This window comes from Anser anser, assembly GCF_964211835.1.
Source record: "Anser anser genome assembly, chromosome: 1".
In the NCBI taxonomy this organism is placed as follows: Eukaryota; Metazoa; Chordata; class Aves; order Anseriformes; family Anatidae; genus Anser; species Anser anser.
The window spans coordinates 204466824-204483936 of NC_139720.1; the positions used below are offsets into that span (position 1 = coordinate 204466824).

General features: G+C 44.1%; 1 protein-coding gene and 2 long non-coding RNA genes across 3 annotated transcripts in view; 1 reads left to right on the forward strand and 2 right to left on the reverse strand.

Annotated features, from left to right (window-relative positions):
• PCF11 (PCF11 cleavage and polyadenylation factor subunit) overlaps positions 1–8663 on the reverse strand; it is a 22132-nt gene extending 13469 nt beyond the window's left edge. Inside the window, exons 1-2 of the mRNA XM_083796416.1 lie at positions 7098–8663; positions 2032–2157 (exon numbers count right to left, since the gene is read on the reverse strand). Coding sequence (XP_083652542.1) covers positions 2032–2157; positions 7098–7286 — 315 coding nt within the window. The 5' untranslated portion in view covers positions 7287–8663. The remainder of the gene's footprint in view (positions 1–2031; positions 2158–7097) is intronic.
• On the forward strand, positions 7085–12714 carry LOC310880631. Its single transcript, XR_014571829.1, has 2 exons — positions 7085–7223; positions 12136–12714. It is a non-coding gene; the product is annotated as an uncharacterized lncRNA (long non-coding RNA).
• On the reverse strand, positions 10014–16764 carry LOC310880652. Its single transcript, XR_014571840.1, has 3 exons — positions 16575–16764; positions 15937–16044; positions 10014–10552 (listed from the first exon to the last, which is right to left on the reverse strand). It is a non-coding gene; the product is annotated as an uncharacterized lncRNA (long non-coding RNA).
• Between the last annotated feature and the right edge of the window lie 349 nt (positions 16765–17113).

The window sequence follows — 17113 nt, forward strand, 5'->3', positions numbered from 1 at the left end:
GTGTATTACCATTCTCTGAGAATTTTCTTTCAACTTTTCCATTACCAAAATTCTCACTTTACTTGGCCAATTTCTGTGAAAAAGAAAATACAGTAACAAAAATATCAAAAGGCAGCAGCCTCTGAGACGATACATTATTCAAGTGTTTGTGCTGAATGGCATAGAGCAATGGCAAACAAGTCAGAGAACAATGAATTTTCTGAACAGAAAAGGTGTTTTGTTCAGCTGTTTAATCACTGAAGGTTTTTTTTTTCCTAACAAATCCAACAAAATGTATGTTAGCTAAAATGAATTCAACCATATTTCAGGTCTAATTTTGCAGTTGAACTATCTGTGAGCCACAAATTAAGCATATTTGCAGTACTGCCTCCCATTTTTTCTCTCTTTACAATTAGATTGAATCATCTCATGACAGGCAAGTCAGAAACTCACATTAAAGCAAAATTCTGTTCATCTCATAACTCAAGTAGTTAATTTAAATAAATTTAAAACATTTGAGGACAAAAGCTGTCCTACTGTGAATAATCTAACTCAATCATGAAGCATTGACCCTGGAGACCCTTTTTTGCTACAGTTTTATGTTAAGATGTTACAGCAAGACATACTGTCCAGAAGTTCAGAAAGTTCAGAGGTTCTTTGAAGAGGGAGGGTGGCAGGAACTCCAACAAAAATAATTCATAATTAGCTACTGGGGAGTGGGATGGTGCATCTATGCAATTTTCAATGAGTGGGTACGAAGCTGACCATGAAAGGTGCTGTAGTGACTGAGCAAGTTTCTGACTTTGTTACGTGTTTAAAGATACCTCAATGACCATTTACTGGTAAACAAATGCTTTTAACAATGTCAGTGACTAGAATTCCATCTTGCAATACCATCAATTAAGTTATCTGAAGTGACTGCTACTTTACACAATTAATACAAATTCAATAGTTCTAGTTAGCTTAGTAGACAGTTACGCTACCAAACTCTGGAAAATCAGTTATTATCAGTTATTATCCAGAGCTTCAGCTGCCAGAAGTTTAAATGCAACTCAGTGAAGAACACAATCTAATACTGGAAAAACAAGTGAATGTCTACCTATCTACTCTACACACAGGAGTTTAAATTTTCTGTGGTCATTATTACAATCTGTTCCTTATTTAGCCATGCACTATACATGTGAAAACCATATAGAAAACATACTAGGATCACAGATCCTCACTGGTATGTAAAGATAAATATGCAAAGCTCCACTCATCTCATTCATATGAGACGCTACTTTCTCAGAGTATACAGGATACCACAGAAGTTAACCCTTCATTTCAGATCCAACATAAAGCCGTTCAAGTCCAATCTTTCAAAAAATGGACTTGGATTTGCCTTTCTCACTGAAGAATAAGCACAATTTACTTTTCTGTGGTTAAAAACTGAGAGAAAAAAAATGTGGCAGTTGAATGAAATTAAAACATATTTGTAATGTAACAGCAATACACTCTTATGACCTTCTCCCCCACATACATATATTTAAATCACAGACCACCAAGAGAGTATCAGGTGTTAGTGATATTCTTCATAGTTTAAGCACTCGTTTTGTACATCAAAAATTATGTGCATCAGACAAATCTAACTACAGGAGAGGGAAGAAAGCTCTGAGAAATCTCTACAAAACTGATTCTCAGTATACTCCTGACATAAAGGCTATTTACTATCTTAAAAAAAAATCAACAATTCACAATTAATTGGTCTGTATATTACAAAAAGTCCATCCAGGTAACAGTAACCAAAAAAATTAGTAATACCTTGCCTGGATAGAAAAATTACAGAAGTTTAGGAACCAAATTAAGTAAGACTTTATATTTTTGGCTAACTTAACTTACACACTTGACAACAACAGGAATACCCATCCACATTATAGATACATACTGAGATTTATAAAAACCAATTAATTCTTATGGTTTACCACCCAAGAAAACCCAAAACTGAAAGCATGTGTTTATTTTACCAGGAACAATTTTGCTTAGAATACAGAACTTTTCTGAAAGTGTATATACCTTTTCAAATACACAAATAAATGTTGCAACTAGGTTTTTAGTAAATGCAGTAAGATACTCTCTTCCCACATTCTTGACAATGGAATCCATAAGGTACATAACAGGGAGCTTCTCTGATGCAGGAGCCTGGAGTAATAAGAAGAAACTGAGAAGTTTAGTACAACAAAACATACTTTAAGCTATTTAAATAAAGGGATTACCAATCCCAGAAATACAGACCTCTCATTTTGGTTGCCACTATAAACACCAAGGGATTTGCTTGGGATTTTTTGTTTATACAAAAACTTAATTTGGAAAATCAATACTCAGTTCATAGTACAATGCAGTGGGTCTATCACAGAAAAAAAGGAACACCTTAGGTTATTCTGTTTGTGTCTCAAAGCTTTGGGAAAAAAAAAAAAGAAAAAAGAAAAAAGAAGCCCACAAGACAGCATTACTGCTACCGTACCGAGTGTAACCTTTCAAAACCCACTTGAGAAAGTAAGTTAGCAGGAAACCATCATTAGCACTTCAAGGAACTTCTAAAAATCGTTTATAATTCAGACCTCCTGAATGCTTGTTTTTCGGGATTTCACAGAACACAAATCAGACTTCTGGCAAACAGCCCAAATTAGTGAACTTCTGCAGCCGTAGATTATATGTAGAGTATCACAGTCTTTTTATATACTACACGCAGAATAGGTCGCAACTATTGCATTGTAATCCAAACGAACGGAGCAAGGAGTCCCATTTTCTCTTGGCACTTGTAGATAGTGACAGTCAGGTTTTCAGTTAGATGTGCAGTTAGAACAAAGTTCTAAATCCAGACAAAACTCAATCATCAAGTCGACCCGGCAAAGACACAGAGAAGCTCAGGAACTGCAACCACAATTTTCACAGATGGGAGTCTTCATATTCTGGACACATCTTTGCTACAAGAGGCAGCTTGGTTTTTTTTTGTTTGTTTGTTTGTTTTGGTTTGTTTGTTTGTTTTTAAATCCACATTCAAGCCTTGTAGCAAGTTTGTGCGTTAGAAGTGTGGTGACGCTGGACTGCTACAGCAACTTCTAATGTACACCAAGCACCACTGGCCCAAATCAAGGTGTTTTTAATGCCCACCACGGGCTTTCACAAGCAGAAGGCACAGCAAAGTTCCAGAAAGCACCAGCAAGTACACAGACTTGTTGAAGAGGACAATGTGAAAGACAACACCACAAGCTGCACGTCGACCGCGATCCCCTTAGAGGAGCATCCACTCATAATAACTTTTAAGTCCCATTCACCATCCGGTAAACTCAGGATAAAACCAGAATAACTTCACCGCTCATTTTAAACAGGACGGGCTACCCTGTTAACGCCTTACTTCACAGCCCCATTGTCCAGACAAGTGTGTGGAAGTGCTCTTGCTTTACAATTCTTCCTTCCCCATTAAGGTGGTTCACAGAAGGGCAATAGTACTTTTATATGGGTAAATCACATTGTTTCCTCACCCTTAAGTGTGTATTAATTCACCATGGCCTGAAACTTACATCGGAAAGGTCGGTTTCTTGTTAACTGGGGGGGAGGGGATCACTGCCTCTGAGCATACCGAAAACCGTAATAGGCAGGTGATATTTTTTGGATATGGAACGAACGAAAAGTGCAGTTAAGCTACCTAAAACTAATTGTGGTACATTAAAATATTTTACAGCACTTGTATTACCTGAGAGCTGAGCACACTGACTTAATACTGAGCCGTAAACAAGCTAATATGCAAGTGGTTAGAATAAGGGCATCTCTCTAGTCTCAACGCTCCAACCCTGGATGTAAAACTACTTAATATTAAAATGTCCGGGAAATACTGGTTTCTTCTTTAATGCAGCCTACACAATGGCACATTAAAAACACTAAGTTCTGAATGCCTTCCTTTATTAAAAAAAATGACAGTGCACAGTTTCTGACTTTCAAAGTCAGCTTTTAGGGAAACAAAGAGCTGTCTCAGCAGCACCAATGCCCGAGAGCTACTGGCATAGTACACCATATTCTTCCATTTCACCAGCGTTTGGAAGTAGCTCACTACCCTCCGCTAAGTTTAAAGTTTGAGACGCTGGGGCATCCATTCAGCAGCAAAGGCACTGTGGCAAGTTTAACTGTCACCTTCATTACGCATCAGACTGTTTAAAAGCAATCATACAGGGAAAGACTGTAATCTAGTAAGGACGCCTACTTCAAAATATGACACAGAATCACAAGTTCAGCAGCGTATCCTGCTTCAAAGATAAGCTATTCGGGTGTTACATTTTAAGAACCAGGACTTAAATATGCTTGGAATACTTAAGCCTTCACTTCTGGAAATGTTTATTATGTCAAGCTATCTAGCACACATTCCAATAACCACACAAGGGAGTCCCAGATCTGAATGTATTTTGTTTTCAGGCGATCTACACAGCATCCCCTAGCAAGAAAGAGACCCACATGACGCTAACCAAAAGGCAGGGAGGCTCCACATAACCACCGGAACACAGAAGAATGCTAACTCTGTGTTTCTCAGCTTAATATTAAAAACTGCATCACATAATTCCCACTGTTCTTTCAAAAAATGTATGAAAGCTATTGTTGGAAATGTGTGGCTTTTTTTATTAGTTTCCTCAAAAGTTTCAACCTTAAAAAAAATCATATCTGGTAATTGAACCCCGAGTCACAAACTTGTGAAAAAAATTGTTTAAAAAACAACCTTGTATACAAAATGGGTCTTGGAAACAAATTCTGCACTATACAATGGTAAATAAAAAGACAAATACATATTTCACACTTTTTATTTACAAATTTTATAATACCAGTCACACATTTCAGAACCATTTATTAAATCGTAAAGCAGACCACTCAAGTTTTACACTAAACAAACTGTCTCCAGGCAACACTTTTTAAAAGTGGCTTAGTAAAGGAGATCACTTTCCCAAAAACAACTAAGAACTTGCCTTGAATAAACCACAGTCACAAACAGTAACTAGGCAAAACTAACCATTGATACAGGATTTAAGACATCTTTAAAAAACACACTTCAGGGCAGACTCTAAATCACCCAGAAATGAAGAAATTTGACAGCATTGATATTATCACAAGTTACGTTATATACATCCACTGCCCTTTAGGAGATATAATGGTGAGATCTATTAGATTGAGGTCACCTCCCCAAGGAATGGCAAAACTTGGCCACTGGCAGCATTTAAAACTAGACTGGAAGAGGTCTGTGGAACACTAAAGAGCCATCCTGCATTGATAGAAAGACAGATTAAATAACTTAAGAGATCCTTCCCTCCCCATCGTTAGATAGTACAATTCTCACCATTATAAACCATGATTTAAAGCCAAAAGGAAAAAAAGCCTACGAACAACTGATATCAGAGGGAGCAAGGGAAACAACAGGGGAGGGGTGACTGGCAGGAATCGGGACGGGACTGAAAGAAGATCGCTTTTCTTATAAAAAGGTCCTGGTAAAAAGGTGCGGCAAACCCCCATCCATGTGCTGTGGCTGACTGATGTCAGCAACTGCCTGGGTTGGGCTCAGAGGGAGCCTCCTCTTTCCCTTCTTTTTATATCATGTGCCTTTCAGACGCCATGTTAGGATCCTACAGGCTGCTGCAGTTTCTACAGTCAGGGAGAATTACTTCTTCCCTATCCTCGACCGATAAACTTCTCTAGCCAAGATGAATTAGATCCACACACAACACTAGCTTTTACTCAAGGCACAGATCACCTGAAATCCGAACAGGTTATCCCCAAGCCCACGTAATTTTCTCTAAGCAGGTAGAGCAAAACAACCCCCATCACCACCACACGCAGACTTCTCTACCCAGAGCAGATGATCACCTTTCACCCACAAACTTTTCTGACAGATTAGTGTCGGGTCTCCCCCCGCCCCCCGCCAATTAATATCCCACAGGGACCACACTGGGAAAATAACCTTATCTTCTGAACTATAATATACTTAAATGTACTTTATACTTAAAATGATGCTTAAAGTATTACTTAATCGTTAAATTTAGTCCTTCTAAAGCGGACAACTGCCGTGCTACAAACTCCATCTTATTTCCGTTCCTTCGAACTACCCAGAAAATAAAAAAAAAAAAAACAACTCCACAATATCCCCCAGCCAGGCCCTCCCTATAGATCGCGGTACTCATCTAAGGGTAGAAAATCGCTTAAATGCAACGCTTGGGGACTACAACACCAGCTTCGAGACGCTCAACACTGGCTCCGGGGAAGGGGGAAAACCCAGCGAGGAGGGCGAGGTGCTGCTGCCCAGTCACTGCCGGGCCGCCATGTTGTGCTGCCTGCTATTTATTTCCACGGGGCTCCTCCACTCGCCAGCCACGCTTTGCCCTTTTTTTTTTTATTCTCTCCCCCCCTTTCCCCCCCCCCAGCGGCTTTTGGTGGGGGCGAGTCCCAAACCCTCCCCCCTGCTACCGACACCCCTCCTCTGCGGCTGGGTGCTGGGGGAGCCCTTCCCCTCCCTCGAGTCCCCTGCTCCCTATGGTTTTTCATTGGGAAGGGGGGGGGGGGAGGTGGGGTTGGGGAGGGGTTGGGGGAAGCAGCAGCCTTATTGAAGCCCCGCGGTGTTTAGGACGAGCTCCCGTGCTCCCTGACCCCGCCTGAGCCCCGCTCCCCTCCGCCCCCTGCTCTCCCGGCAGCGACCCCAAACTCCTGACCCTCTCCCCAATAATAAATAAATAAATGAAAACCTCTGGGCTTCCTGTTTTCGGGGAAAGCCGTGCCCTCTCTGCTCACCCCTGGCTAGCCCACCCCTCACCCTGTTTGCCTGCGAGCCCCCAGCCCAACCGCCCCCACCCCACCACCAGCCTTCCTCAGCCCCTCCTCCGCCCCCCCTTTCTCCTGCCCTAATTCCCCTCCTTCAGGCCCTCATCTCCCCCCTTTTCGCCTCCTCTGGGTCAGCTTCACCCCTCCACCCCTCCTCGGGCCGTCTCCCCCACGCCCTTTTCCTTTCCCCCCCCTCCACCCTCCCCGAGGCCGCCCCTAACCCGCAGCCCCGGGCCGGCTTATCCCCCCAGCAGTATAGGTAGGAGTAGGAGTCGGTGGAATATAAAAACCTTGGCGATTTGCGCCTCGATCAGGGAGACGATGTCCTTGGCGAAGGGCACGTTCTCCTCAGCCAGGATGGTCAGCATGTTGATGTGCGGCTTGCTGTTGAACGTCAGGTCTTCCAGCGACGACTGGTAATCGCGACACGCGTCCTCCCGGGCCTCGCTGCTACCAGCGCTGCCCTCCGGGGCCGACATGTTCCTCCGACCGGGGCGCCCCGACCCCCACCGACCGACAGCCCCCTCCCCGCGATCTCCCCCCTTTCTTTTCCTTTTTTTTTTTTTTTTTTTATGCTGCCGCCGCCTCCGCCGCCGAGCGATGCCGCCCCCCCCGCCGCTGCCGCTGGGCTTCCTCTACCGCATCCTTCGGGCCGCGGCTCCCTCCAGCCGCCGGCGCTGCTTGAGGTGCTCGTGCCGGTGCCGCGGGTGCCGCCGCGCCTCCGGTCGGTCGGCCGGCCGCCGGCTCAGTCCGGGCGCTCACAAAATGGCGGCGGCGGCTACGGCCCGCGGACCTCTGCCTCCAACCGTTGCGTCATGTGAAATTGCGCTGAGGGGAAAGGGGCCGGCGGCTTGGAAAGCCCCTTTTGTTCCCTCGCCGCCTCCCGATTGGCTGGCGGATCCCCTGCTCGAGCGCCGATTGGCCTGCCCGGCAGCGCGCCCGCCTTCGGGCGGTTGGGAACGCCTCTTCTCCCCGCTGATTGGTTTCTGCGCTCAAGGCCCGCGCTCGCCCCTGAAGGACGGCTCGCGATTGGCCGCGTTTCCCTATCCCCTTCGCTCCTCACTCGCTAGGCCTTGTCCTCCCGCCTTCCCTTTCCGCCCTCGAGCTCCGATTGGGGCCCCGCGCTCAGTCCCGCCTTTTCCTCCCGACCCTCGGTGCTGATTTGCGCCCCCGGCGAGGCCCCACCCGCGCCGCGCTCACTATTGGCTCATGGTTGCCATAGCAACGCGGCCTACCCGCCGCCGCCCCTGCGTTCTAGGCCCGGGGGAGAGGCCGCGGCCTGGTGGCCCCTCAGGGCCCCGCTCCGCACCCGCCTTGTCCCCTAACGGGGAGCTTGTGGCGATGGAGCCCGGCGGATGTGTGCAGCCACAGAATTCCCTCATCGGGAGGGAGGCAGCGCCCCCTGCTCTGCTCCCAGTCTGCCCTGTGCCTTTTTACCCCAAAAAAACAGGGGTTTAGGTCCTTGTGCCAGTCACTCCAAAAAAACAGGGGTTTAGGTCCTTGTGCCAATCACACCTAAAAACCAGACAGCGTTTAGGTCAGAAATTAGAAGACACTTCTTATTTCAGTTGTCCCTCTCAAGGGGTCAACGAGCAGCGTTTGGGGCTTGCAAACTCCAAGGTTTGGAGGTAGCAAAACCTGCTCTTTTGTCATGGTACTTGCCCAAAGTTGATAACGCTCGGTTCTTAAGGTCCAGCTCTTCCTTGCCTCCTCTTCACATGTTACTTATTAACTGTGAGGAGCCGTCAGCAGGGCGAAGGAGGCCATGGGCAAATGCTTTGTTAAAATACCCTCGCAAATTAAAGTACACTTGCAAAACGCTCCTGTCACAAAATCGTTTTTATAGGATGTCTGCATGTGCAGCAGAAAGATAGCAAAAATTGAGACTTGGCAGATCTGTGGTAAAAACAGCTGTTTGCCCTTCTATCTCATAAAAAAAACGTATTTTAGTTTCTATCTCAGCGTTCGCATCCTTTTCTGAAAAATGAGACCTTCAAAATGGGGAAGAGGGGGCAGGAAACGCACCGGCGTCTTTAATCTGCCTGTTTAATTGGACGTTCATGTTTGTTCCGGTACACCTCGAAATGCTGTACGTTGCACACACCACTTCTCCTTTGCAGTGTGCCATCGTAAGATCAGAAAATGAAACTCAAGTTTTTGTTTCCGTCCAACTGAAGCTAGGACTTCAAGGCTTTTTCTCGGTGTAAATGTTAGCCAGCTATTTGAAGACACGCTGCCTGTGACAAATATTAATCATGTACCAGGAGTCAAGCCATAATGTAAACTCAGTTTATTTGGCAAAAACAGTATATAGTGTTCAGCTCCTAGGGGAAAAATGTGGGGGTGGGGAAATCGAGCTCCTCCCAAAAGTACTATATTTGTAAGTTAGAATGCTCCCTCATAATAATTACCGGAGTAAAACCGATAAAACAAGCAAAACTGCTTTGATGAGGATGTCATGTAGACCAAGGCCACCCTCAAAAGCAGATTTGCTGTTTATAAGTCAGCAACCAACGGAGGCTGGTGTGAGGCGAAGCAGTTATCAGCCCTCCGGAGCACACCCCCAGGATCCCTGAATCCACGCACACCCTGCATGCCTGAGCGCATCCAGTATTTCAGCGTGTTATTAGTTTGTCTTTACTGGTCGTAGGACGCAGCCAGTGGTACCTCCGCGAGGTCTGCCGGCTGTTAGCCCGTGAGGCCCCCATGCTAATGAGTTGTGGGAACACTCCATCCTGCAAGAGATTCGTGGAACAGCTCATTAGGAGCGGCACAGAAACCCATGTTGAGTCTGTCGTTGGGCTGCCTAATGAAAAGTTGCTCATCGCTACAGAAATTGCCATGCCAACAGTAAGGCCAGAGCGTGGATTTATCCTTGGCTGCAAAAGCGTGCTTCATGACCTGCGTTTTTGAAACCACCTTCTAAAAGCATATCCCATCACAGCATAGCTTTGCTGAAATCATTCAAAAATGCTTCTGGGACAAATACGTTCCACCTCTTCCTATCCCAGTTGGCATAGATGTTGGTTAAAGTCTTTCTGTACAGATGCAGCAAGAGTTTTTTGCTGGTATACACTCACCAAAAAGCATTTAGAATAAACCTAGTTGTAGCACACCTGACTTGAGAATCACCAGCAACTGATAATTAATCTTACAGGATAGTTGTGATGGTATAGCACTACATCAAAAAACATATCAGCGTAAGTAGCCTTCAAGAATTTATTACATTCCCAAACATCTATAGTTGTGCTTCAAAATGCTTCTCCTTGTGGTTATGCTTGAGCTGAATTTTCCTGGGAAGTTTAATAAAATTCCTTTGAACTGTTTTAGAGCTAGGCAAGTATAGGAAAAAAAAAAAAATCTCTAGGCACCTAGAAATGTTCTTCCTGCTTTTATTCTAGTAAAAAAAAAAAAAAAAGCAACGTTTTTCACATGTTTAGGAAAGAAAAACACGGGTACAAAAGAAACAAACACAGTGTAGATTTTTAAAGATCGTTTTAATGAGATGTAAATTACCTCACTGTACACAGCTGAAGTCCTTTGTTCTCCAGCCGAGATTCACTTAAGGAAGCAGACAGTGTTTCTTTGTGGTTCCTCCCGAAGGGTGAAAAGCTTTACTCTCTCCTCAAGCCTCAGAAGCAGCTCAGCTGTCATGAGCATCACGCTCTTCAGTGCTTCATTCGCACAGCAGTCTCGACTGGAAAGTTTGCCAGCACAGCTACAGTGGAAGAGCTCATAAAGCCTCCTAGACAGGATCAAATTTAGATCACTACGATACATTGCTATGTATTGCTTATATCAAAACAGCAATGGGTGTTTTTTCTTGAAACTACATCTACAGGTTTTTGCCAGCAAACGTATTGATTGTCGAATGTTGTTATAATCCTGGTGTTGCCAAGTCAGCAAAACCTTTAAATATGAACCATGCCTCCAGCCCCTGCCAGTCAGATCACTCCTTGTCCAGGTCACGCAGGACTCATGCAGCTTCTCACACTTTTATTCACGTTTAGAGTTGTACCTTGGTGACCTCTGACCAACTAACCGTAAGCTTTTTATAACTGGATTATCTCCTCTTTAGAGCTAAGCGCTCCGGTTGCTCTGGATGCAGAGAGTCCAGTTTTGTTTGTAAGGTCAAATGGTAAAAAATGCTGGAAATGCAGACTCTGGAAAGCACAACAAATTTTTGGCTTGCTCTTATAGTGTCTGGTGGTGGACAGGACTTGACTGGAGATGCATGGTGAAGGAACCATCTGCTAACATTTCAATACACATGAAATTCTGTGTATTGGAATTTTTCTACAGTGGTTTGTATTTCACAGCCTCAAAAATGAAGACAACATGAATATATTTAGTACCAGACAATTTGATATGTTGATAATTAGGAAAAATTCAAATACTGACTGAAAATATGTTTAGTATGTCTAGACCTGTATGTCTATTCTAACGTGTAGCCAAGCTTTGCAAGATAGTCAGCTTGTAATTTGTAACCTTTTAATTGTGATGGGTTTGACTTTATAGGAGGGCAGGCAGGCTGCAAACAGCAACAAGACAAGATCAAAGGCTAACGATAGGGGAAAAAACTGTTGAATCCACATATCCCTGCCTTTGTCGATCTACACTAAATGAAGTGGCATAAAAACCCAACCTCTGAAACATTTTGGACAATATTATCAAACCCAGTGCCTGGTATGCATACGTAACACGTGGCATTGTGCTGGATAACCACGTCTGTCTTTCTGCCAACTCCAGCTAGCTGGGCTACCTGTAAGAGCCTGACCACAGCAGCTTGCATGGTAAGCAACCGCTTGAGCAGATGCTAAAGACTTTCTGAGTTCCCACAAAGGTTTGTGTAACCTTTCGAAACCCTGTGTTGTCACAGCTGGGTTGTTACCAGTACCCGAGTTAGTCTGAAATGGCATCTTCTTGGGTCTTGGGAGAATGAAGGACTCAAAACCCAGATATATTTTACTTTGGCACTTCTGTGTCGTCTGCAGCTACCCAGGCATGTATTTATTACTGTTCTGCACTACCTGTGGCTGCCTGGGTGACATTTTGCTGGGTGAGGTTCTGGGTTGCTACAGAAACTGTCTCTACAGATCCATTCAATCAAGCAAGGCTCTAGTGACAAGACTCGTGCTTTCAGCAGGAACATAAATAATTCACATTTTTGCTGGCCTGCTCTCCTTGCCTTGCCTGCACGCAAACTAATGGCTCCAAGGAAAGCAGCTCTGATTAGCTGGAACACGGAGCTCAGAATTAAAGGTGTATTTACTAAAATGTATTTTCAAAACATTTTGACTCAGAGCCTTTTTTTTTTTATTATTTTAGGAGAGGAGCAAGATAATCAACAGTTTTTCTGAAAGATAACGGGAGAAGCTCTTCTTTTAACCAGAACTGTCCCTATCGCATCGCATCACATGCTTCCAGTTACCCTTTGCTGCAGTACCACAGCCAAGGAGGCAGCTGGTTTCCTGACTGATAAAGCACAGTCACGTGCAGACGATCAGGCCAGTATTTCATCCATCCCCCTCCCAGCTCAGCTTCTGCTCTTCTGATCTGGGAGTTCAGCTCTTCCTCCTGCAGCAACAACCTCCACTTTTACAGCTGGTTTCAATGAATTTGGGATAGATGCCAATGAGCATGGGAGAGTCTGCAGCAGTGTTTGGGCAATCCAAGTTCTCATCCACCTTTTGCAATTCAATCACCTGAGAACCTTGTGAGTAAAATTCATGTAGTGAAATAGTATTTAGGTTGTATTTGTGTTTAATGTGACTGCGGCTAGCTTGGCCTCTGCTAAAATCATGGACCAACCTTTCTGTTATGTTTCAGTGCCGTCTGATAATAATCACACTCTATGGTATGTAATATGTAATCTCTATAAAAATAATAATAAAAAAAAGTCCGTTAGCTGTTAGATATCATTTGTCATCTTTTGTAGTCAGCTGCATCTGTTGGAGGTTGCGGGTGCTGGGGGCTGCCACCCAAATGTGCAGCCCCTCCTGCCTTCCCTTTGCTAATCACACCTGCATCTGGCTGTGGGATTTTTTTTTTTTTTTGGCATTTCTGTGCATTGCATCAGCTTTCTAAATGTTGTGAAGTATTTTTTTGTTGTTGTTGTTTCTTTGTTTTGGGGGGAGTGTATCTGCTTTTCCTAGGTCCCCTTTGCAAAATATTTTTAACCTGCCAACTCTGTGAAGCAAATTATACAGAGCTTGAAATGCTCTGGAGTTCTCTGTCTGGTCTCCTCTCCAAACATCAGCAGCGTATGGATCCACCTCAGTGGAAAGACCTGTTCCAGCCACTGGGATCAATGCGTGTGCTATTTCTGGTACCAAAAGCAGAAGTAGGGTAGAAGCAGGGTATGAGGAATGATGGATGCTTGCTGTGATACATTTTATTTTCTGGATCCTTTGGGAAAAAAACAACTGCCTACCCATCTCCTTCTTGTCGCTTAGTAGTGCCACTGATCGTTCATGCCTGAGTGTCCGACTTTGAACTGGTTCCTACTGAGTTTCATTCTTCAAAGCATTGCTCCAAGTGTTGAGAGTATAGTGAATTCAAACCATCTTCCACGATACTTGCAGTCTTTGCAGTTTTGCACTACCAGCAATTTTCATACATGCATTTTCTATTCCATCATCTGTACTTTTAGTGAAAACTTTAAACAAACCCATAGGTAGGGTAGACCCCTATAGCCACCTTTCTGTCTTGACAAGGAATGAAGCCACATTGTACTGACCCTGTAGGAATTTCAGCTAGATTGTTTATGAGAATGCATCATGAGACAAAATTTTTACTCAAGTTCAGATACCTGGTGTCTACTACTTTTTGCTTATTTATGAATCTTCTAAGCCATTCATAAAAAGAATTTTGATTGTTATTTTTAGCTGATGCAATTTCATCCCAATGAATACATGGTAGCTGCTATTCCTCTTCTTGTTATTTTCCAAATGCTCAAAAATAACTTTTTATACACTCCAAACTAAAGATGACTGGCCTTTAATTTGTTACTTGCCAGGACCAAATCCATCAGATCCCACTCCTCATTGATGGTATTAAAGACACTTGCCTTACGTTAACCCAGTAGAAAAACTGGAAGTGATTTACATAATGAACATACAGCCAGCACAACCACGTGCTCTCCGTGAAGGAGCATCTGACTAGCAGAGAAGCATCTGATCTTTGCCTAACGCTTTAAATTCCATTGGGGGAAAAAAAAAAAATAAAGACCTGAAAACAAAGAGCAGTTCCTTTATGTGTGTATAGAAGGTAGAAGCAGACCTGAGAAAGACCCCCTGCAGGTAGATAACTCTGGTCTGCCAGTGAATCACTGATAAATATCTTCTGAGTACAGTTATACAACAGTCTAGCACCAACCTTATAGAAATTTCAACTGCTTTGCTTATGGGAATGTTATGTGAGAGAAAAGCCCTACTGAACTGGCCATCTTTAGTGCTTTTTTTCCTCTCCAAGTATCTTCTTACCCAAACAAGGCTTTTGATTGTTTTGATAAGACTTTTTTTTTCAGATAAATTTTTGTTGCCAGTTGACGCTACTGTAGGAAAAAAAAAAAAAAGATAAAGAAATTGAAACGTCCACAAAGATTTGGCAAGTATTTAAATGTGTATGTATGTGTGTTTCTCTTAAGTAAAAACAAAGTTTAAGATTCCATTTAATTTAACAGAAGAACACTATCTACCAGAAAATGCATGGTTTGGCAGTGAGATGCAAAGCAGTTTTCCCTGAAGTCAGCAGATAAGATGGGTGGTGTTTGTTCTTTCTGGCTCCTCAGTTAGATTAGAAGGAAGCTCTGTGAATTTGATGTTGCACCTCAGGGTGTTTTCCTGGGAAGAAAAGTTGTGACTCTTGGCTAAAAACCCCTTCTCGTTTGCCTATATGCTGGGAAGTGTCAATTTTGGGGATCCTTCTTACACTGCTAGACCAACATTAGCTTTATATTGTGCTCAAAAATCTTTGTGGGTGTATGGAACCACAGGAGCATTCAGGTTGGAAAAGACCTTCAAGATCACCAAGTCCAACTGTCAACCTGACCTACCAAGTCCCATCCCTAAGCTGTGTCCCTCAGTGCCATGTCCACACGTCTCTTAAAATACCTCCAGGGATGGAAACTCCACAGCTTCCCTGGGCAGCCCAACGCTTGACCACCCTCTCTGTGAAGAAATTCTTCCTGATATCCACTCTAAACCTCCCCTGGTGCAACTCGAGACCGCTCACTGTGTTGCAAAAGTTTCCAGCACCTCTCCTGGGAAAATCTGCCCTCAGGATGTGGTAGATTTACTTACTCAACACAGCTATGTGCCAGCAGCATCAACACTCATGGGACCCTGAGTAGAGCCATAACAGACACCCTCTCTTTTCCCACTCCCATGCTAGGTGGCTCGTGCTGCTGTTCATCTCCCCACCAACAGTCTTGTCCCTCCCTGGTTTTCAGTCTGGACAAAAAAATAAAAAAAGCATGGGCTATAAAACAATTATTTTTGCAGTGACTTGAGGTTGTATGGTCATTAAGCAAAACTATTGCTAGCTCAAATGGATAAAAGCTTTCAACAAGCCCATCTCTCCTAATCCCACCTTGGGCAGCCCTCCTTATAAAAGAATATAAAAAAATGTAAAAACACCCATTGGGTCGGACTCTGCGGTCATTTACAGCCTGCTAGCCATATAGAGGGTGGAGGGATGGCAGCTTTATCAGCACATTATCTCTTGTGGTCTAGAATAAGCTCTTCCCTTATTCTTCAAACAGGATTTTCCTGTTACTGTGTGGGGGCTGGAAGGTTTAACTGCAGTCTGACTCTTCCTGCTGCTATGATTGTAATTGACTCCCAGGAATCTTCACGGATATTGAGTAAGGATGCATAAACCTGCTAGGGAGAATAGTCTTCCTAAGGGACTGCTTTCGTCATCCCAAAACGGCAAAGCAAGCAACCCCCTGCCAACCCTTTACATTAAAAAACAGTTTCTGCCCTAATCCTATTTTGTATCTCATAAGAAGATTAAAAGAATTAAAGAGGAACCAAGTGACCTGTTTAGTCCATTTAATATTAAGCGTATGACACATAGCTTCATCTTACAGAAGGCCAGAATAAGCAGGAGGACATCCTTACACACCTGTTGTGCTGCTCGTGAGGACTTCCAAGGTGCAATGCCCAGTCCGCATCCACCTTCAGAGGATCTCCAAAGCTTTGTGGTTGCATTCACATGCCACCATCCACAGTTCTTGGGGAAAAAAAAAAAAAAAAGAAGAAGAAAAAATGAAAATCCTGGTTTGGCTGTCGTAGAGAGAGTAGTTATATACGAAGAGGAGCCACCCTGGCTGTGCTGCAAAGGTTTTGAGGAGGTGCAAAGTGCCTGGGGGGTGGGAGGGATGGGGCAGGTGAAGGCAAGGCCCAGCTTACCTGCCTGAGGGCTCCTGCACAGGGAGGTGAACCAGCACCTTCACTGCTGACCCCATGCACCACCCCAGTGCCATAGTGGCACATCGGTGTGGGACATGGAGAGGACAGGGCGTACGGCCCTGAAAGAGGGGCCTTGCAGCAGATCTGTGCCTGACAGCCTGCTCTCCAAGGCCACAAGGCAAATAAAGGCACAGTGTCTTCTTCACACGCCAGTGGTGCCCAACACCTGCGCCTCTCCAGCCAGTCCCCAGTAATGCCAAACCGAAGTGTGATCTTTTTAAGGACTCCATAGGCACTAAGAAAAGCAATTCACTCACTGATCTGAGCTGGGATGTTTAAAGAAGTACTCACAGTGTTCTCCTTCAAGACCATCATAAAAATCCTGGGCTAATTCCCAAGTGCTTTTACAATCCATTTGACTGAGCTGCTAGCAAGGAAAAAATTCCGACAACAGTTTATCTATGTGCTATAGAAGGAAAGGAACATAGAGCTGCCTAATATCCCCGTCTGTCTGCAGCACTGTGCTTGTTCAATAAAATGCTTCCAGTAAGTGTTATTCAACTCGCCAATCATAAACAATCCGTAACAAATTAAGGAGGTGTTCTCTTTGCATTGGGAGCACCTGGTAAGTTGGGATATACCATGAGGATCACTGGGTGGAGGTGTGCCCAGGGAGGCAAGAATCAGGCCGGGTTCCTCGCCCGGTCGCAGTCAGTTCATGCCTTGAGTAAGGTTTATAGTGTTTGGGGAGTTTGGCATAGCTGTGTATATACATGTAGACAAAGGGTGAAAGCCATATATTCTGTCATTAACTATTTCAGTGCTGTGTAAGGAGACAGAAACTATCTTCATAAGAAGACCTAGCCTAGATATTCCATATAAATGTATGT